Source organism: Silurus meridionalis, chromosome 12 (assembly GCF_014805685.1).
Source record: "Silurus meridionalis isolate SWU-2019-XX chromosome 12, ASM1480568v1, whole genome shotgun sequence".
NCBI classification, from domain to species: domain Eukaryota; kingdom Metazoa; phylum Chordata; class Actinopteri; order Siluriformes; family Siluridae; genus Silurus; species Silurus meridionalis.
Window position 1 is genome coordinate 15,851,234 of NC_060895.1, and position 23,129 is coordinate 15,874,362.

The 23,129-nt window shown below is 36.8% G+C and overlaps 2 protein-coding genes across 8 annotated transcripts in view; one reads left to right on the forward strand and one right to left on the reverse strand.

Annotated features, from left to right (window-relative positions):
- The window catches only part of cadm2b (cell adhesion molecule 2b), a 161,909-nt gene extending 155,837 nt beyond the window's left edge, over window positions 1-6,072 (forward strand). For 2 of the 6 annotated variants that reach the window (XM_046863674.1, XM_046863675.1), the window contains 3 exons: window positions 3,034-3,156; window positions 3,279-3,384; window positions 3,850-6,072. In XM_046863674.1, the coding sequence (XP_046719630.1) occupies window positions 3,034-3,156; window positions 3,279-3,384; window positions 3,850-3,955 (335 nt within the window). In that variant the 3' untranslated portion in view covers window positions 3,956-6,072. Of the gene's footprint in view, window positions 1-3,033; window positions 3,157-3,278 lie in introns of all 6 variants that reach the window. The other 4 variants (XM_046863677.1, XM_046863678.1, XM_046863679.1 and 1 more) reach the window with 2 other exon arrangements.
- Window positions 6,073-9,224: 3,152 nt separating this feature from the next.
- LOC124394802 (transcription regulator protein BACH1-like) lies at window positions 9,225-22,479 on the reverse strand. Of its 2 annotated transcripts, none has more exons than XM_046863263.1 (5): window positions 22,344-22,479; window positions 18,569-18,823; window positions 17,014-18,210; window positions 15,918-16,124; window positions 9,225-12,422 (listed from the first exon to the last, which is right to left on the reverse strand). In XM_046863263.1, exons 2-5 carry the CDS (start codon window positions 18,806-18,808, stop codon window positions 12,090-12,092), a joined length of 1,977 nt encoding a protein of 658 aa, XP_046719219.1. In that variant the 5' UTR covers window positions 18,809-18,823; window positions 22,344-22,479; the 3' UTR covers window positions 9,225-12,089. The 2 variants fall into 2 exon arrangements, with proteins under 2 accessions (XP_046719219.1, XP_046719220.1); XM_046863264.1 differs by lacking the exon at window positions 22,344-22,479 and adding an exon at window positions 21,900-22,013.
- Window positions 22,480-23,129: the final 650 nt, after the last annotated feature.

Below are 23,129 nucleotides of genomic sequence, written 5' to 3' on the forward strand. Positions count from 1 at the left end.
TTCATGTCATTCGCTGTATTTTTCCTTATAATTACTTGTGGGGATGTTGTTCTTGGTTCCACAAGAGTACAGAATAGATTATCAAGTTATATGTTAATACTGATGGATTTACAGGTGTAAAATACATGACTGCAATGAGTAGTTATGTAAAAATGCAATATGTCAGTTGAAGTAGATTCTTGCAGCCCTTTGAACCTTAAGTGTCTGCATTTTCATTTAGCACTCTCTCATATCTAATAAGTCATTGTTTATCTGTTTAAAACACAGTACTATTAAAGGTTCAGGTATAACAGCTTGTCCAGGGTAGATGCATGTGTAGGTGTAAAGAAAAGGTACTTTGTCTGATTTGTCTTTTCATCTAAACAGCCCACTTCTTTCTACACCAGTGGATATGAGTAAAGGCAAAGTGTAGAGAGTGTGTGTTTTAGCACGTAATGCTTTTAAGTCTATTCTTCTGCACGAAATTGATATAAACATGATGTATTTAAATCATTATGCAGCTTTATCGTGACACCTGATGTTTCAGTGTAACAGCATTCAAGAGTGATAATTAATTTTAAATACACATTATATTTATGTTATCATGGCATGTATAAAATGTAAGCCTTGACTATTAATCCTAATCTTTAATAACTTGCTTGGGCTAGAGAATGGAACGAAAGAGTAATGTGTACAAATAATTTCTAAAATCTTTACTAAAACATCACATGACCAGCAGTTTTTCAGACATGATATCCAGGCCACCATGTCATCTTTAATACTAAGTCCAAATGTTAATTGAAGTAAATGGCTTTATATGAGTGTTAAATATGGCACTGCAGAACCCATTTTTCCTCTCATCTCTCAGGGTCACTTTGCCAAGTGCAGCAGCAGGACACATTCATCACTATGAACTAATGAGAGCGCCCTAGCAATGTGGTAAAGACACATAGTTAAAGTTTACACGCTCACATAAGCACTGAAACAACACACTCAGGTTGTGGACAGGGCCAAAGGTGCCAAACACCTACAACACCCAGATCGACCAGCAGACGTTTCACAGTGTCCTTAGAAGGTAGGGGTCAAGGCAAACACGACAAGCAGTGAGTGCACTAGAGGGCTATCACTGCTGCAGTGGTCGCTGCAGGGAGGGGAAAGTCATTATTCTAGGTGGCAATTACTCAGCACAGCTCCAGAGATGACTGAGTTCACCCGCATTTGCTCGCTCAAAGTTAAACCCGAGAGACAAATTAGCCCTCAGCAACCTCAGACATTTTTAAAGTTGGTCATATTTCTTTAACGGTCAGAGTCAGAGCAGAGGAACGTTATAGTGAAAGTCTGTTTTATTTCAGGTGGCAGTGGCAGTTTTTAATATGCTTTCAGCTATAAAAAAGTTGACAATATATCAGCCTTGATTAGCCCCATGAGAATGCTTAAAGTCAACAGCATGACCATGAATGTTTATTTGATTCTTTTTCAGGATTTGATGTTGCCTAAACATTGATGCTGAACATGGCATGGATTTCTATTTTAGAATATAAAAATATGAATACACTACATACTGCATATAACAGAGACTATGCATTTGTTTAAAACAATGTATTGGTATGATGTCATATTGTGTCAATGGTTAATCTGTGTGATTTGGAGGAAGAGAAAAAAAACATCAAACCTGATTATTGTGGACCAATGTTTACAATCCCTAATCATTCAAGACATGCTAGACATTATTAGTAGTATTAGCAGGAGTAATGGAAGTAGTAGTAGTAGTAGTAGTAGTAGTATTGGTTTAGTAGTATTGGCACCTTCTGTATGTGATATAACTGAAATATTACTTTCGGTACTAAGAATAGACAAAAAAAAAAGAAACAGTGTAAATTAAATCCATGATCTAAAACTGCAGTTAACTGAAAACCTCTACAATTATCCATGAAAGTTCATTAAAATATGTAAAAGTAGGGCAGTTAACTTGAAAAATCAGCTAATCATACTCACAACCCTAATCTGTCAAACAATTAATGAAGCCAGTTCCACTCACTCCACCAGCTCTATTGATAACATAGTAAATTTAGGAAGACTTCCTAGAAAGCCTTTTTTTATAGAATTGAGAATAGAAAAAAAATCTTTTTGACACATTTTCCTAAACTTTACTTCAGATGTCCTTAGAATGGAAGATGGAAGTCTAAGGGCAATCAGTGGTGTCCTGAATAGAAGAGCAATGAAAATTTTGCAGAAGAATGAACATTGTGCTTTAACCTGTCAGAGGAACCTACATCCAAAACATGTAAAATGCTGCAATGAATTCTTCAAGCATTGAATCTGTAAAATACATTACTTCAGAGATCAGAATACATTTCCATATATATATATATATATATATATATATATATATATATATATATATATATATATAGCACAGTGAAATTCATGCTTCACATATCCCAGCTTGCTTAGAAGCTGGGGTCAGAGTGCAGCCATGATACGGCGCCCCTGGAGCATAGAGTGCTAAGGGCCTTGCTCAAGGGCCCAGAGTGGCAGCTTGGCGATACAGAGGCTTGAACCCCTGACCTTGCGATCAATAACCCAGCACCTTAACCACTGAGCTGCCACTCCCACAAAATTGTATTCAATATTTTTATCTGCAAAAAGTTCTTAATTCTGGTCAAGGTCTTGAAAAGTGGATACCAGTCCTTTGCAGAGCATCATATGCACACACACTCAGACATTCACTCACACCTAGAGGTATTTTTTTATTGAAACCAATGCATCAGCCAGCATGTTTGTGGGAGGTGGGAGGAAGCCAGAGAACCTGGAGGAAAATTCATAGAGAGAACATGTGGACCAGACAGCAACTGGATGCTGTAGCTGTCGGATATGACATATTTGGCAAATTTCAACAATTGGGCTTGGACTGCTATTAAATTATACAGGACTTCTTCACTCATGTCATATTTATATATAGTTGGTATAGTTTCGATTTCTTTTTATTTTCTGTTTTCAATCCATTCTACTTCAACTGAATCACTCCAGTCTACTCTTTGTCTTGTCCTCCAGACCCAAATGCATTGACTCAGCATGGTCCTGATCATGCACTGATCGGAGGAGTGGTGGCTGTGGTGGTCTTCATCACACTCTGCTTCATCATCGTCCTGGGCCGCTATTTGGCCAGGCATAAAGGTAGGTGTTGCCTCATCTCTCCGTGGCCCTCTCCTGTGGCCTAGAGAGTGTGCTAAAATGCTTGAACATTGTCCACTGCTGTTCCTTACGTGTCTGTGACCTATGTGGGACTGTGTGGACAGGGACATACTTAACCAATGAGGCCAAAGGAGCGGAGGACGCCCCTGACGCAGACACGGCCATCATCAATGCGGAGGGGAACTACGCACATGCAGAGGAAAAGAAAGAGTACTTCATTTAGCACCTCTGTTTCTTCCTTTCTGTTGCGTAACTGTCATGGCAACGCTGCTAGCCGGCCCGGGAAGGGCGCTAAGTCACTCGGTGTAGCCTGCTGGGGTTCCGGGTCTCCCTCCTCAAACTCCTAAAGGAGCTTACTTACGCCTCTAACATGGGCTAATTTGACACCAGAGAGCGTTGCCATTTTATAACGCCAGTCTAATCACCAAAAAATATCAAACAAAAAAATTTGTTGAGTTTGTTACTGTAACACCAGGTCCATTTAGGCTCAAACTCTCATATTCCTCCCTCCAACTCACCATCCCTTCATGAAAAATCAGTTTGTTTGAGTTGCCAAGTGCCAAAATATACAGACACGTTCTGTGTTCGTTGTTGTGCTTTTTTAAACTTATTTTTTCCCATTTGAATACTGTTTTCTTTACCCCCCTCACTCTGCCTGTTATATACCTTTTGCAGATATTACCAGGGAGCGGCAAGAAATGTGGTTCATCTCAAGTCGGAAAACCTTGGCTTTGCCAATAATTACGCTTTAAGGCAAGAATATGTGCGCTGCATAATGTGAATATTTATTGTCTCTTCTTTTTTTTTTTTTTTTCCTTTCTAAATTTTTTACATTGTGAAAGTGTGTGTGAAAAGTGTACACCATTACAAGAATGTTATATAAAAAATAAAAGACTGAACATGGACATTTATGTAATATATGGATACCAAAATATCGACAAAAATAAAGGAAAAAAACGACATGATAACAATTGAAAGCACAATTCATAATTGTTCCTGGCCTATTGAAGCTTACATATAGCTTATTGTGTTATTATATATGTCTGTATATCCTTGCTCTTTTCCTATTTGGCTCTTAATTTATTTTTTAAAAGTGGACAAAAAAATATTTAATACATATAAGCACAATGTCATTGTTAAATATCATTGGTGTAGACAGTCTCAGGATCAGACAACAAGCATAGCTGCTTTTTTCTTGTTGCTGTTGTTTGTTTTTTAGTTTATTTACGTCTGTCTGCTTGAACCAATCATTTCATTCCCAATATAAGAACTAAATGATCGATTTATGATGTAGTTTCAGTTTATTTTCCATTGTTAATATTGCTGTACATTACTTTGCTAATGTGATTGTTGGTGGAAAATATTGTTAAAATATGGAATTCCGTATATGAACATTTGTATATTAGACAAAACACAAAGCCCACTTTCTAGACATAGTTTAAGCTTTTGAAATGAATTACACTGTCGTTTGAGTGATTCTCCCTCTGCTGAAGCTTGGACTTAATCTGTGTCCAGAAAATCAGCTCTGAGTAAAGTGTTCCATACTTTTATAATTGCATTTACATACGTAACAGTTTTTCCCAGGCATAAAGCATGTATATAATGTGAATAATGCAGTATTTAGTAGTTTATTTAACTGAATTTTCAAATCATTATTCCTCTATTTGTCCTGTTTTTTGGTTACAAACATTTCATAATTCAATGTTTCATAATTAGACTTTAACATGTCAGTATTATTATTATATTAATACAGTTAAATATTATTATTATTATTATTATTATTATTAATATTATCATCATCATTATGCTATTATAAGCTTGTGAGTAAACAGGAAACGTTCTTTAGAAGGTCAGAACATTCACCGTTATTGCCTTTGTGTTTGCAACAAAACATTTGACACACTGAAGCACTCGGTATCAGGCAGTTTTTAAAAACCTGTTTCAAATGTTCATACTTTATTTCACTGTTTATATAACATCAGATAGAGTTTAGACATTTTGTAACAAAATGTATTTTATTTGGTCTAGCGTTCTTTTTTTTCCTGACTGTATAACAATATGTAAGGTTTGCTTTTACACGATTACTTTTCCAATTTTCCAAACTATGCCGCTATATAAAGAAAAGGTAACTCAGAGTAAAAATGTACGCATAGCTGCCCTTTTTCATGCAAACATGAATGTGTAGATGTCTTGCCAATTCAATCAGATCCAGATAAAAAAAAGAAAAACAACGGGAAAGCAAATAATCCCCCCTCCATTATTATTATTATTATTATTATTATTATTAATATTACTGTATTATTATTATTATTATTATTATTAATTATTATTATTATTGTTGTTATTAGTTTATTTTGTACTAGTTTGGCTTTTTGCTGCCATCTAGTGATGAAACATTCCATGGCACTGCAAATCAACACCAACCCGATGACAAATCTCTCAATATTTCAAATGAACACAGATAACCAATTGTAATATATATATATATATTTTTTATCATAAACATATCAGTAATCATCTTTTACCTCTGTAGCTCTACATGACATCACTCTGTGCTTAGGCAAGCTACATGTTTTCTAACAGTTTAAAGGAGAACATCTGGGAAGTGGTAAGCTACTCTTCACTGGCTGAAACCAAAATTTCAGTGTTTAAGAAAGAAAAATAAAGGGCAACACTATCTAATGTCTTCTGTATAGTTTTCAGTCTCACTACTGCATAATACTTTACCACAGGACTCATATAATGTGTATATAACAGATGCCAGATTACAAACCACGGTTACTCTGAATAGTATTTTCTACACATTAAAAAATTAGCAAGTAAGGAATACCACACAGACCTTTTCCTCTGTCCATGTTTGCTTTTTAAACATTTATGAAATAAAATACCTTTGCTTTCTGTGGGACTTTTTTCTTCAGTTTGTTGGGAGCGCAGGTTCCTGGAAGATTTTGGACATTTATGGATGTGCAGGGTTTGGATATGCATTCTGCAGACCAGTCTCAGAAAATAACAATCTTTATAATTAAAGATCAAGAAGAAAAAAGACCATGCAACAACTAATCTAAAGAGAAAACAATGTATCATCTTTATTTATTTACCTCAAAAGAAACCATGCAGCAGAGCTTTAGTCCTATACCACTAGAGAAAATGCTGCAGCAGAGCTTTAGTCCTCTAATTCAGGGGTTTTCAACCGGTGGTCCGTGACAGACTACATAATTTCACTATTAAAATCAAATTTTTTTCCCATAATTTATTTTTCCAAACATTTCCAGAATATTTTAACTACATACCTTTGTGAGAGCAGTTTTTCCATACTGGCATATCTAAAGAACAGGTACAGGGCAAGGCTAGAACCAGAAAATGATATGAGGCTGTCACTATGTACCACTATATCACCACGAATAGACAGACTGTGTGGAAGTCACCACGCCCAGAAATCCCACTAACAGGTAAGGAGTAACTGTTCTAGAATTGTCACCTGTGTTGTCATCAAGGCACACAACAATGTCTAAATCATAATAAAATATAACATCAACAGTAAATAAGCCGCTAAAATATCCAAACATATTACATATTTAAATTAATAAACATATTTAACGTACTACATGGTGGATCTTTCCCCTAAACCCTTTCCGTTCTGCTCTGGTAATGTTCTGCCTCAGTTACTTTGAATAAAAGGTGCTTACTATATGAATAAACATAATCAGAATCAGCCACAATTAAAAGTCCTGCTAAGAAGTGGTGAATGAATATAGATTGTGTAGTATAAGATAAACACAGTCACACTTGCTGGAGTGTACCGTGTCTTTGGAAAGGGGCGGATTAGTGAGCAGAATATTAATCAAGCTGAGTGAAGGGGGAATTCTCATCTACAATGGTATTTGTAATGTTCTTATTCTATTCTATTAATCTAATTAAAACTTAATGCAGTGAAATGATGACTCGTAGTTGCCTATGAGTATTATAGTAATCTCCTTCCTTCTTGTGAAACTAGTTTGTAATTCGTCTTTTTTTTTAGCATTATTTCAACAGTCTACATGTATGATTTTGTATTCTGTGTGACTGAGAGGCTTTCGGGCCACAGACAAAAAAAAGAGAGGGGCAGGGGGTTATTGTACATGGAACAGACAAATGAATAAGATCACCTTGACAAGTCATCTAAAGTAAGAGCCAGGAATCCCCCAAGTGCTGGCAGCACACACTGCAATTACACATTTAAAGATAAGCGATTGAGTTTTTAATAGTGTTTTGATCCCCATTAGTTTAAACTTAATTGAGAACAGACAACTGACTTTGAAGAGAAATTAAATCAGCACAGTCTGGCCATGTTGGAGAGTTAAACAACTTTATTATGGCAATATATTCAAATAGGAGAAAAATGTTTAACAGGCTTATTTTGACTGGAAAATAAATTATAGGCCGTGAGGAAGCGTGTGTACAACCAAAAAACTAAAAACAAACTTCAGTGGTTTAGACTTGGTTAAAGAAGGAAGCTTTCACAATTTGACTCAAAAGTGGGAATGTATTTCCCTAGAACAGAGAGCCAATACATACAGAGTATATATGATTTACAATACTGTAGACCTGCACAATTCCTACTTTGATGCATCTATGAATGAAGCTGAACCTGTAAACTTTTTTATTTGTTGATTATTCTCTTACTTGATTTTGAATAGAGAACATATACACTGTCAGGGCTTTGTGATAAAAAAAATAAAAAGAAATTAATAAATGAAATTATGATAAATCATGTCAGATCTAGGGTTAGTGATATGTACTGTAACATAGTAGCCAAAAATAAAGTAAAAAAAAAAAAAAAAACCTACAGAAGAAAAAAAAAATCTTTTTCTAGTAAATGCCCTTTATCACTAAAGCAAACAAACAAACAAATAAAAATCCAATCCTTTCTAAATTTCGCAAAACCACATACAATTACATCAATTAATTATAAAATATATGTTTGGTGCAAAAATGTATCCACTTCTTAACCAAAGAATGCTATATGCAAGATGAAGCATGGTGGTGGAAGCATCATGCTACATGGTTGCTTTATTTTGAGCTGGAGCTTTATTCAGGATAGAGGGAATGATGGATGGCTTCAAATACCCATCTATTTTGGCACAAAACATGCAGGCCTTCAATGCCTGCAAACAGCTGAAGGTGGGAAGAATAGCACCTTCCAGCACAATAACAACACAAGCACAATTCCAAATCAGCAAAGGCATCAGAAGCAGAACAAAATGTATTTTTTTTTCAGTTACATTTTGTTTTTTGCTAGAAAAAATAGCTGACTTTCAGTTTAATATTTTTGCCTCACAAAAAAACTGAGGGGGGATGTATATTTTTTATAGCCTATGTAGTTTCCAAAATATCTGCCCACTTGCAAGTACATGTAAGTATGTAAGTAAAAACCTACTGCTCATACATTTTCTTGGGTCCTGAGGGATCCTAGTCCCAATGCATGTTTCTAATCTCGACCTTGGCCAGATTTTCTAAAAAATTAAATTATCAATAAATGAATAAAAGATGTCCCAGTGTAAAAATAAATAAATAAATCGCTGTTCATGATCCTAATTAATATTATACCATGTTTTTTCCGGAAATATTATTTTTAATTGCAATAAAATAAGGTTCTATGGGATTTAATTTTTCATACACAGCTGTGCAAGTTTTATGATTTCAAATATTTTGCAACATGATGTCCTCAAGAGATTTTTATTTATTTATTTTTTCCAAACAACTTCTCCAAAGAAAAATCTACGAAAGATACAATTTGCCAAATACAAAATGCCAAACAGTGACTGCATATTTTTCCAATTCCTGACTGTGAAAATGAACCAGGATGTAAACAAATATTTACAAATGATCTTACTGTATAACTTTTTGAGTCCACGTTACTGTCTGTGTTGTTTCACATGTTCTCTGCTTTGGTTTCCTCCCAAAAACCACATACCAGGAAATGGAATGTCTGCTTTAAATTGCTTCTTGGTGAGAATGAATGCTGATGTGTATTTGTGTGAAACCAGCATAAGAAAATTGTGCAAACAAAGTATTTTACACTTTTGATTTTTATTGATTACAAATCATTTACAAACTGCTTGCTCCTCAGCACATAATCACACGTGGCAGTTATTTTAGAGCCTGTAACAAATCCCTCTGTTAATATGAGTATATCAGCACAAAGCTGCTCTATAGTTAATAAACATATAATGCTTTTAGTGCTGAGATTATTGTGCTACATTTGGGTGGATGCATTACATGATAATCAAAAATCAAGCACAATTAAAAGCAATGAAATTACTGTACAGTATAACAAAGTGCATTTGGTGAATACGCTAAGAATACCACAATCTCGAAATGTGTAAAGTAGACTCTTAGATAATTAAGAGTCCTTTCATCTGGGTGTAATTTGCCTCATGCAAGTCTTGCAACAGTAATGATACAAATAACTGGTCAATTAGCCATGCTAAAATTTCATATGAAAAGTTTTAAGTAATAGTGCACATTTGGTTCAATACATTCATAAACATTATGAAAAAGTAAGGAACAAAGTCAAATTAAGAAATCTATACTCAGAATTACACAACAAAAACATTTACTCCTGAGTAAAGATTACAGGTTGAGCCTCTAGCACATACTGGCTTAAATTTATGTCATGGGTGGCATGATTTATGATCATTTCGAACAGTGGCAGTGACCATGACAAACCTTTCAGTTAAAGGGAAGAAAATGCAAACTAAGCATGTTAGGATGGAATTAATGTTATGGTTAACTCTATTAGTCATGAAGAACGGCCTATCATTGCACACAAAAGACAATTCATACAAAACAACGTTACAATTCTGCCACAAATGGCAGCTCATTCGATTCTTTTGATATTAATTAATCTTTATTTTTTTCTGTTAAGAAACGCTGAAGAAAGATTTGATTAGGACTACACTGTATACACCCTGGCAGTTTATTAGTTGTTCAGACCTTTCTTAATTCAAAGGATTTAAACACACACACACACACAAAATGTGAATTTTTGCAGTAGAATTACATTCTTATGAGGTGGAATCAAAAGGTTTCGAAACTAATGGTACAAACTGGTGCTATTCTGACCTTGTATATGACGTTACCACGTCTGCGATTTCATCTTGGACAGCAAGTTAGAACAAAGAGCAAACGTGAAATACTGCGTGAAACTGGGCAAATCTGCCACGGAGACGTTTAACATGACATACGTTTGACATACAGCGATGCTGTAATGAATCGCTTTAGGTGTTTTGAGTGGCACGCGCATTTCGAGAACGAAAGAACAGGAAGACCTTCAAGGAGCTCAACCCCTAAAAATGTCGAAACCATTCTACAGCTTGGGCATGATGATCGTCGGAAAACAATCCACATGATCTCACTTCCGCACCCACCCCACTCGCCAGATTTGGCTCCTGTGGACTTCGCCCTCTTCCCAAAGATGAAGATCCAGCTTCACCGTTTTGACAACGTTGCAGAGATCCACGCGATTCGCAGAAGGTGATTAACACGCTTCAATAAGAAGCTTTCCAAGACTTATTCCAGAAGTGGCAAGAAAACTGGGAGAGCTGTATTGCTGTGCAAGAGGACTATTTTAAATGTGATAGTGTGTAAACATAGATAAATAAAGTACTTTTTGTAAACAGAGCTAGTCTCGAAACCTTTTTATATCCCTAGTAAAATCAGGCAGTTACGTTGTGGCATGGCATAACTGAACAGGAGCACTCACTGTCCTTCTTACCCAATCAAATGCATACAAAAGTAATGTATGTCCTGTAATAAACAGTCACTGGTATATAATATATATATATATATATATATATATATATATATATATATATATATATATATATAAAAAAAATCTGCCTAATTGGTTTGTTCGTAACCTCAATCTATACTGAGGGTCTGTGATTTTTCAATGCTTCTCACTTTTCAAAACGATTAAGTGAGGCTCATTGGATAATACTGACTTTTTTAAAATGAAAACATGCAGATCAGTCTCAAGCCTGAGTTGATTTTAACCTCCATCTGGCTTATCCTAGTTTTCCTGATTATACCTAAACAAGAACGTTTGGTTTAGTGACTTGATCCTTTTTCTGCTTTGTCATACAGACAGCTATTTGAGTAAATGAGAAATTTCAAAAAACGGTGAATGCACTGAGCACAAATTTTCCTATATAACACAAAGTAAGTGGTTGTTTATATGGCAGGGGTATTCAACTCAAATTTCTTGTTTACAAAGTATTAGATAGCAACTACTATGACTTACAATAATGACCTTTTATTAATTCACCATTAGTGATAAGGTTTCAGCTATAAATAAGATGCGTCAATCTGAAGTGGTTATGTTTTGTTTCGCAGCTAATGCAAGTCTATAAAAAGTCCTTCCTTTTAACACGAGGTGCCTTCGGATAAATAGAAGAAGAAATACCTGTGATTGGGCGTGACAATCCTTAACACACCATCCGATACAAACTCAGCAACCCAGAGTCACTAAACTACAGCCAGGTTTTTGTGGTTTGCATGTTATTTTCATGTATACAGGTTTGATCTGCTGAAATACTTCTATACTGTTATAGATCCATACTTTACACGTCACCTTTTATATGGAATACTTTTTTTGTGCTGATTGTTGTGTTGTTTAGAACTACATTAGATACAAACTAGATTGTAAGGTTTCAAAAATATATATACCCAGAGAAATCAGAAAGCTTATACAGCTGCTTTTCTTCATAATCAGCTCGATCCATTAAAATCCATAGTGAAAATGTGGAAGTTATTTACATGAATTTGTGTTTTCCATGTACATGTTAATTTGTAATCCAGCTTTGTATATGTAACTGTGTCTTGTATTGTGTTTGCTTGTGTTGCTTGAGTATTATGATTGCGTCTGTAAATAATCATTGAGCATCGGAAGAGGTGGCCAAATTATTATTATTATCATTATCATTAATATTATTATTAGCTGTGCCATTTGCTTGAGTGCAGTCAGGTTGAGTTGGCTCACTGCTCCAGGACTCGAGGCAGGGCAGGTTTGGGGAGGCAGTGGGCGTGAGAAGCACTGAGCTGGGTGAGTCTGGGGACAGATACCTGGCTAAGACATTCAGCTGCTCTGACTGCATGGAGGATTTAGCACACACACTTTCACACAGACCTGAAAGAGACTGCTGCGTTTCCTCTATACTCTGCTTCAGCTGGTTATGTTCTTGAAGCAACTTCTCCTTTTGCAATCTCTGTTTAAAAACACAAAAAATTATTATTTCACAACTATTTTACTAAATCAGATAAATGCAAATAAATAAGTTTTAAGGAAACGATCAAGCTGCTTTGTGCTTGTACAAAGTTAGTTAAATATCTTCTTTGTAGGCTGATGTGTTACAATTGCCCTTCACTAAGAGTCCCAAACCTGATCCAGCAGAGATAGATAGACATATTTTGCCACAGTAAGAGTAGAAGAACTTAAGTGTCCTTCATTGAGCCCTGACCTCAACCACACAATAATTCTGAGATGATTGGGAACACTGTCTGCACACCATGCTTCTTTCCCAGACATCAGAGACTGACCTCACAGATGCTCTTGTGGCTGAATGAGCACAAACCCCACAGCCATGCACCAAAATCTAGTGAAAAATATTGACCAGTAGAGATCATTATAAGAGTGAAAGGGGGGAGTAAATCTGGACCTGGAAGTTCAAAAGACACATATAAATGTGATATCCAGGTTTTTACAAAACATTTAGCCATATAGTATCTACATACTTTTTAATAGTGTCAAAGCATAATGTTTCAACACAAAAAAAGATTATTAAACAGTAAATTAAACTATTTCAATATTTGGTCTAACAGTTACCATCCTTAGGTATTTGTGCAGTTTAAAATGGAAATTAAACGAGACAAACGACACACACACACACACACACACACACACACACACACACACACACACACACACACGTACATACATATTTACATTATATATACATTTAATATATATGTATACACTGATCAAAATTATAAACGCAACACTTCTGTTTTTCCCCATTTTTCATGAGCTGAACTTAAGGATCTAAGAAATTTTTTAATGTACACAAAAGGCCTATTTCTCTCAAATAATGTTCACAAATCTGCCTAAATCTGTGTTAGTGAGCACTTCTCCTTTGCTGAGATAATCCATCCACCTCACAGGTGTGGCATATCAAGATGCTGATTAGACAGCATGATTATTGCACAGGTGTGCCTTAGGCTGGCCACAATAAAAGACCACTCTAAAAAGTGCAGTTTTATCACACAGCACAATGCCACAGATGTCGTAAGTTTTGAGGGAGCGTGCAATTGGCATGCTGACTGCAGGCATGTCCATCAGAGCTGTTGCCCGTGAATTGAATGTTCATTTCTCTACCATAAGCCATCTCCAAATGCGTTTCAGAGAATTTGGCAGTACATCCAACGGCAGACCACCATCTTCACCTCCAAGATTGTCTGAGACCAGCCACCCGGACAACTGCTGCAACAATCAGTTTGCATAACCAAAGAATTCTGCTCAAACTGTCAGAAACCGTCTCAGGGAAGCTCTGATCAACTCTATAAGGAGATGTGTCCCACTGCGTGAAGCAAATGGTGGTCACACCAGATACTGACTAGTTTCGCACCCCCAATACACTACTACTGCACATTTTAGAGTGGCCTTTTATTGTGGCCAGCCTGAGGCACACCTGTGCAATAATCATGCTGTCTAATCAGCATCTTGATACGCCACACCTGTGAGGTGGATGGATTATCTCAGCAAAGGAGACAGATTTAGACAGATTTGTGATAATATTTGAGAGAAATAGGCCTTTTGTGTACATAGAAAGTCTTAACGGGGGTAAAAACAAAAGTGTTGCGTTTATAATTCTATATATTTTTTTGTTTACACTCTACTAAACAAAAGTTTTACTTTTAAGACCGTGTATGTCACCACAGTTAAAGCAGTACACATCAGGTAATGATAGATGTTTAAAGGCACTGGCATGGAAGAGTTGGTGTTGGGCTATTTTATTAGCTGCAAAGTAGCTCCTGGTTCTACAACATCAACTGACTGTATAAGAATGTAGAAAGGACATTACTCATCACAGGCAATGCTTATGGTACTTCTCACTCTCCAGTGTTTAGAATTGCTGTGGGGTATTTTTGTTGTTGTTTTTTAAGACTTATACCATCTAAGGGATTTTTTCCTTGCCAGTCACGCCAAGCTTGCTCATCTAGGATTAATACACATAATTCACGTATATTCATTTTATTTTTCTATAATTCTTGCATTCTGTAAAGCTGCTTTAAGACAATGTCCAGTGTGAAAAGCGCTATAGAAATAAACTTGAACTTGAAATGTCCCTAATCTCCTTATATTTACTCACTAATCAGACTTTAAGTTTGCTGTTCTCGTTCGCTCCCCAACATGCAAGCTGACTGGTCAGGAGACCTGACGTCATTCATTTCCTTTTATATTTATGGTATTTGGCAGACACCCTTATCCAGAGCAACTTCTAATTATCTCATTTTTAAAACCTGACCAGTTGAGGGTTATGGGCCTTGCAGTGGCAACAACCACTTCTGACATACTTATGACCTTCCAATCAAAAGTCCAACACCTCAAACACTGATTTAACACTTTAAAAAGCTGAACTCTCACTCTCACTCGCTCTCTCTTTCTGGAAATGCTCCACTGTGACCAAATATATACTGGCAGCAGTGTTCTATAAAGCACTTGCATTCCACCCACCATGTTGTCACTCCCAAAGGATTACATGTAAAATTTGAGCTGATGGTTGAGGAAAAAAGAACCGTATATAAAAGCCCCCTACTTCCTATTTCTGAGAAGTGCATTGTGGGTGCTGTGCATAGTTCAGGTTACTTTGTGTACACACTAGGTGTTCACATTTATATACAGTGCATTTCGAATTCCCCTTCACCTTTTTAACTTTATGTTGCAGCCTGATATTAAAATTGCTCAGATTGATTTTGTTTCTCATTAATGTACACTCATAACACCCCATATTAACAAAGTGAAAACAGAATTCTTTCAATGTTTTTTTTTTGTCTTTTGGACATGATTTGGAAAGGCACACACCTCTCTATAGAAGGTCTCACAGTTGACAATGCATATCAGAGCAGAAACCAAGCCATGAGGTCAAAGTAACTGCCTGCAGAGGTCGGAGAAATTATTGTTGTTAGACTACACGAAAAATTGCTGCTGCCACCAGGACTCTTTCAAGAGCTGGACACCGGTCAAACTGAGAGTGACAACCATCACTGCAGCCTTCCACTGAACTGGGTTTTGATAGCAGAGTGGCAAGACAGAAGCCTCTACACAGTGCCAAACAGCAACAGTCCCCATCCAATGTGACCCAGGTTGAGAGGATTTTCCATGAAGAATGGCAGAAAATTCCCCAATCCAGGTTTGCAAAGACTTTAGAATGTAATTGGGTTTTTTTTTTAGAATTCTGTTTTCACTGTCATTATGAGATATTGAGTGTAGATTAATGAGAAAAAACTTAAACTTGAACGATAGTAGTTTAAGGCTGCAACAAAACAATTGAAGTGAATTGTAGCACTATGAATGAATGGACAAACAATGTTTGGTTGTAGTTTTAGTATTAGCAAAATCAGATTCAAACACACTAATTAATCCTTTGAAAAAGAACATGACTCTGTTTGACTTGAAAGTGTTCAATCAAAATTATTGAATGTACCAGTTTCTTGATGTCTCCCTCAAGTTTGTAGATACAGTCAAGCTTTCTCTTCCGGCTACGCTGCGCAGCCATGCGGTTTTTGCTTCGACGCCGAATGTCTTGCACAAATTCCAGCTGTTCTGGCGTGAGCCGCTGCTCCTTCAGAATCTGCAGAAAAGCTCGCCTGCTCATGCTTGAGATCTGCTCAACGGGGAACGGCAAGTCCACCTGAGAAGGGAGAGAAGAAAGCCACTTGAAGTACCACGAACAGAAAAGATCAACATGGATACTGAACTACTGTAGCAAAATCAACACTTTTAATACTGTTACAAATGCCAGGAGTATGAATATACATAAATCTGCTATTTAGTAGCATGCCTATGTCCACCTGCCATCCCAAATAGCATAATACCTGACTGGTCTAATATAAAAAAAAATAACTAACTTGTATTTGTCATAGGTACACAAGTGTTACGACCCCAGAATATCTTGGGTATGTAAATGAGATAATGTATGACTGGTTCCCTTTGTGCAGCATGTTTATTAAAGAAGAACGTGTTTTGACTGTTCACCTGCAAGCAGAGCCGTGTATGTTGACTGTTCAGGAAAAAAGTCAGCCCTTTTCTAAATGCTTTTCAGTCCAGTCCAACTTCACCTTAATCTTTGTTAATATTTACATCTATCTTGTGGTGGTTTACAGTTTTCTTAAGTGATGCTAGTTGTAAACAATTATCTACTGCATATGATCAAGTGTTTATTGAAGTAAAGTAAAAAATGCTCTTCAAGGTAGATTTAATATTCCTATGAAATGAATTATTTATTCGTTTCTCATTCATTAAAATGTTTTGTATTTAATGATTTTTTTCTTCAGATTCTATTGTAGTTTATATAGCTCTTTAAATCTGTAAGTTAGATTGCTTTTGTTAATTTTCTCCACCCCTTCTGTTGTTTAATTTTCCTTTAGTGTCTTTCCTGATTGGCTTTTAATTTAATTTAAGTCTGTGGGAGCTTCAGGAACCCAAACTCAATCTAGAACTGGAATATATTTCTGTACTATTTCACATATTCTGCATTATGAGTGACTTTAAGCACTTACAATGCCAATCATTCAGCTCACCTCACATGCTTGCTCACTGCTACCTGCAGAATCGGCCTCATGCTCACATTCAGAATTGTCACCAGAGTTTATAGGAGACACAAATGGACTTTCTCTGCTTGTTTCTCTGGAAAGACTGTTAGCCACTGAGGGCAGATCTTCGGTGGAATTTAAGTCTCTCAGAAAAGGGCAGTCATCAGGTGCAGCACCTAAATCCAGGTGTTTAAGCCAGTGGAAATCAGTGCCATTTCCAGCAGCTGCCTGCTCCATTTGCTCCGGAGTTCCTGTCAAAGAGGAACTCATATCTGGCCAGAACCCTTTAGCCAGATGCTCAGCCACCTCCCTTTCCACTGTGCTTCTCTCTGTGGAGCTATCACTGTTTGCTGGGTGAGGGAATATTTGCTCAGGGGGGTCAAAAGTTTCAGCGTTCATGTTCTCAATGCTCTCCAAGTTGCTTACTGATGCAATGCTGTCCAAGACTTCACTTGTTTCCCTGGAGGACAGGGGACATAACTGGCCGCAGTCCGACGTTGGCTCGAAATCTCTTACTGACTGCTCAATTTGGCCCTCAGCAACGTTTGGCATGTTAGGACACTCACCTTGAACATCATCCATTGCCAGTCTATTTAAAATGCCACCATCACAGCCAGCTGTGACAGGATGCACACCGTCACGCTCACTGCTACATGGCATTGAAAGAAAGGGACACACTTCAGCAGTAGGTACGGATGAAGACAGCGCCAGCTGTGGCCCGCAGTTCTGTAAACACAGTTCTGTTTGCTCAGTAGCAGGCTGGAATGGGACTGCAGGTAAATCTAAAACATTCTGATCAGTGGTGACAGAAGGACTTTCATTGGGACACTCTGTATCGCTAGATAATGTATTCTGTACCAGCTTTGCTCCAGAAACCAGAGCTGCTCCATCTCCTTCGATATTACTGCATTGTTCTGCAGTTCTTTCACAATTATCATTTGCAGCTGGCAATTTTTCATGCCGGTTTTTGCTCTTGTTGCTGTTTTTGCTCTTCCTCTTGGCTTCCTGAGTAGTTTCAGTTGCATCAGAGAACTTGGGAATGAGGAACTCAAAGCACGCTTTGTCAAGATTGTGAAATCCCAAAAGCTCAGCACATCTGCGAATTTCCAGAATGTTTTCTTTGGTGAAGTGCAGTTTTGCAGTGTAAGCAAACTGCAGCAAAGGCACAAAGCCCTCTACTGTGACCTAGGAATGGAAGAATACAAATGGAGTAAACATATAATTATGTAAATTGTGTAAATATAAGTTATTAAAAATGTATTTGAATAAACGACTGAATATGAGTTGTGTCCACCAGTAGCAGTGCTTTTTCAAACAACATCGCCTGTCATTTGCTACACTGATTTTTGCTATACCCTTTTGGGCTTGATTTCTAAATAGTACACAAAACTGATCTTTATGAACCTCAAGTAATATGTCAAAATATGAGTAGGAATAAAAAAAGAAAAAAAGGGATGCAAACGATTTTTTTTTTGTTCTGGGAGCTCATCATGAGTTATATCCTATCCAGTTAACATGTGTAATTACTAATGCAAATGATTACTTCCTCAGGCAGAGTGATGACCGAGTTCCATCCCATGTGGTTTAGGAGTCTGGTGTAAAAATAGGCACTGCAGCAAGCCAGTACTGAGCAGTGGGCTCGGAAGCTCCTGCTCTCCACTTCCACTGTCACATCGCACAAGATGTCCTTCTGTCTCTGCTCATCCAGGCAGCGGAGGACATGCATACTGTGTACAGCTGACTGGAAGGTAAACACTGACGTCCGGGAGCCATCCACAGACATAGCGCTGAAGTTCACCTGCAGAGGAAATGCAGTATATATAATAAACTGAGCATAGGGGTAAAAGTAGAACAGTTTTTTCAAATTAATCATTTGTCAGAAGTGAACATTTATGGCAAAATGATTATTAATTGTGATTACAACTTTTTTAGAGCCACCTAAATGTATCAATGTATTACAAAAGGATTTAAATGGAGTTATAGGAAAATAATCAACAACAATGTGATGATATGCACATTGTGTGTTTTTATCATCATAAGTTGCTATTATTCATAGGTTTTATCCTTCAAACCATTTACAAATAAAAATTCACAAGTAGCCACCTGAAAAGGTTTCTAATTCACAGTTTTGCCTTGTCAAGAGTTCATTTGTGACATTTCTTGCCTTCTTAATGTGTTTGAGACAACCAATTGTCTTGTGCAGAGGAAAGGGTAAGCACATAGTCAATAGTGCTATGTACAATGTTAAATAGTGTAATAAAGAAACACTGAAGGAGAAGGTGTGTCCTGACATTAGACTGATACTGTATCTGTGTAAAACCTATAAACAAAGTTGTCCATTATATAACCTACACTACCAGTCTAAAGTTTGAATCCACCATCTGTTTCAATGTTTTTTTTTATTGTTTTTAACATTGTATATTAATACTGAAGACATTGAAAATATGACAGAACAAATATGGAATTATGTAGACAACAAAAACATGCCACCCTTTGCTTTGATAGCCGCTTTGCACAATCTTGCAATTCTCAATCTCAGGAGGGAGTCATGATTTTCCAACAATCTTAAAAGTTCCCAGAGGTATGTGGTAGCCATGCTGGTTAAGTGTACCCTCAATTTTGATTAAATCACCAACATTGTGAATAGCAAGCATCCCCACACCATCACACCAATATGCTTCAGAGTGGGAAACACATTATGTAAATGTCTGTTCACCTTTTGTATGTCTCACAAAGACCCGGTGGTTAGAACCAAAATTCTAAAATCTGGACAAAGAACAAAGCAAAGAGCAACTTCCCACTGATCTAATGTCCATTAGTGTGTTTCTTGGCACAAGCAAGTTTCTTCTGCTTGTTGTTCTTCCAACGTAATGGTTTCTCTGCTACAACTTAACCGTGACTCATCAGTTTCCTTTGAACAGTGGATGTTGAAATATATATGCGACTTGAACTCCGAGAAGTATTTAAGTGGGCTCTAATCTCAGGTGCTGTATCCCAGCAGTTTGTGAGGCTGGTACTTCTAATAAAACTATCCTCTGCAGCAGAAGTAGCTCTGTTTTTTTTCCTTTCCTCATAAGAGCCTGTTTTATCATAGCCTCATTGGAGACTGCACTTGGGGAAACATTTAAAAGTTCTTAAGATTGACTGACTCTTCTCTTTAATTTACAGTGTTTCTTGTCATAATTGCAGTTGCACTAATTGGGCTATTGACCTTGTACCCACCCTTTCCTCTGCACAAGACAACTGATGGTCTAAAGCAGTGGTCCCCGAACCCCGGATTCTCTCCGGATTCTCTCCGCCACATCAGTCTATGACTCACTCTTGATGCATGTGATGCCTCGGTCACATGTCGTACCTACATCCGCTACCTTCTTAAAGGGGATGCTCCGGCCGCTAACACATAATACATTACAACTAAATTCAAACCTCAAAGCGAGCAAAATTAATAAAAAACAACACAGTGGATTCACATTTATTATTATATTTAGAAAATGCCGGTCGTATAATTTTATTTTGTTGTATTTATCTGCTACTCCTTAAAGGCCGGTCCGTGAAAATATTGTCCGATATTAAACCGGTCCATGAAAATATTGTCCGACATTAAATCGGTATGTGGCACAAAAAAGGTTGGGGACCACTGGTCTAAAGCACATTACAAAACAAGAAATGTCACCAATAAACTCTTGACAATGCAAACCTGTGAATTGGATGTCATCAGTATTAATGTACAATGTTGAAAATAATAACAGAATAAAGAAAAAAACACTAAAAGGGGTGTCTAAACTTTTTGACTTGTACTGTATATCTTTTAAGAGTTTTTATATCCTCCTAGGCCACCTGATCCCTTGTTTTTTTAACATTTACCTCAAGTCACATAATAATAAAAGACAATAAAGACATTTAGATGTTTACTTCTGCCATACTCATAGAGAAGAGACTGGCCCATACTAGATATGCATCGATACGAATAGTTGTGTCAGATATACTTCTGCTGCCATGTTTGTTTACCTCCAATACCTTGTGTATGCGTCCTGTATACTATTGCACCGATAAACAGGCAGCAATGTGGACAACTTAAAATCAAACAGACTGCAAAATATTCACTGAGAAAGTAACAGGAAGAGGAGCTACATCACCATACAATATGAGAAGACTGATAAAACATCAAACTGTGCTTAAACAGCTTTTTCTGGAGCGCAAAGGAAGGTCGACCTGAGCACACTAAGCTGAGCAGTAAGTTTGTTTATTAAAACACGAGAGAAATGTGCTGTGGATTGTGTTTACAAAGCTTTTTATGATCCCAGTGCCACCAAGAGAGTGTACAGAGCAACATTGGTGTATAAGAGAGCACCTCCGTTCTCCATGCCCTGAGCATGAGTGCTTCCTTCAACCAGAGCCTGCACTTTCTTTGTGGCATCTTCCTTTTAATGACAACGTTCCCTGATACTACACTGAGCTCTCACTTTGCCTTTTCTCAAGCATGATGAGCAAGAGGAGTGTAATGTGATCAGTGCACTAATGAAAACTTCATTATGCCCCTGTATGTTTAACACTGAGTAGGTTACTCATTACAGTACCAGTATGAGTAGTCGTGTACCAAAACAGAGTCTTGAATCAATGTTATTGAAGCATCCATCTCATGAAGGACCTGACATAGCGCAGATCCGGGGTGGTGTAAATTAGGGAAACTGCTTGCACTGTTCTATTCATGTTATACAGAGAGCTACTATTTCTGACCTGTTATTGCTTTGGTTAATGAAACTGCAAGTGTAAAGGGTTTCTAATGCTGATGTATTCTGCCAGTGGTCCTCCTGAGTTTAATCATGTGTTTTAAAACTCTAACTCAGATTTAAATATTTTTTTCCTTCACAAACCTCTGCTCATGTAAATGAATATCCTGTTCAACATCAGCACTGCTGTAGGACATCTGAAAGCAGGCCTGGTGTTAGGTGGATCAGCATTAGAATGTGATGGTTAGCTTACTTTCTGACTGATAGCACACAGAGGCCTTAAACAACACCTAATACAAAAGGCAAGTTAGATGCATGAGCTAGGTCATATGCATCTCTTTAATAGAAGATCTGATCTTCAAAACTGTTTCGGGAGATCTAACTTATTACCTGGTTACATTCCCATACTAGCCTAATCCATGTGATATTATCTATGTAATTATTATAGATAATAGATCACAACGGAGTTCGATCAGTGATTAAACTTCATTGTGTAAGAATGTGCCGTTAATGTGTACAAGCCTGCGTATATTCTACATGACTTATTAAACAAGCACAATAATTAACAGGAAAACAGTCGTAACTAACCTGACATATCACCTGAGATGAGAAAATGTTCTATAAAATCCTCAGCTATCCATCACATAGCCGTATTTATTAATCCTCGAAAAGAAAGAAAAAACAACAACAAAACATTAGCTTGCTAGCCGGACAAGTTGCGAAGATAGGGAGGTCACGTGATTATACATGGGGTTGCCAAATCGGGATAAATGCAGGATAGAAACTTCGATATTCCCCGTTTTTTTTTGTTGTTTTGTTTTGTTTTGGGTTTTTTTGTTTGTTTGTTTGTTTTGTTCTCATTTTTTGTTCTCGTTTGTTATCATTACAGCTAGTGGTGGTCGAAGTACACAAAAATGTACTTGAGTAAAAGAAGAGATTCAATAGGCAAAATATTACTCCAGTAAAAATTCCCCCTTTAAAACTTCAAATGTACTTAAGTAATCAAAGTACTATAATTTATTATAATTGTTCTTTTATCATTTTTATCACAAGAATATTGCTTAATCAACTATCTTTATGTGAAAATACTCTAATGTTGCTCTTAACACACCAATCTATCAATAGAATGATATTAATGAGTGAAACACTTGACTGTCCATACATATATGTATAAATATCACCCTACATGCAATTAAATACACATTGTGCACAACTAAACTCTCAGAACCAAGAACCATACAACTCCTTGGCAATTTGAAGCCATAAGACACATACAAGATCTATATCCTTGTAATATACAGTATACAGTGGTGTGAAAAAAGTGTTTGCCCCCTTCCTGATTCCGTTGTTTTTTTTTTTTTTTGCATGTTTGTT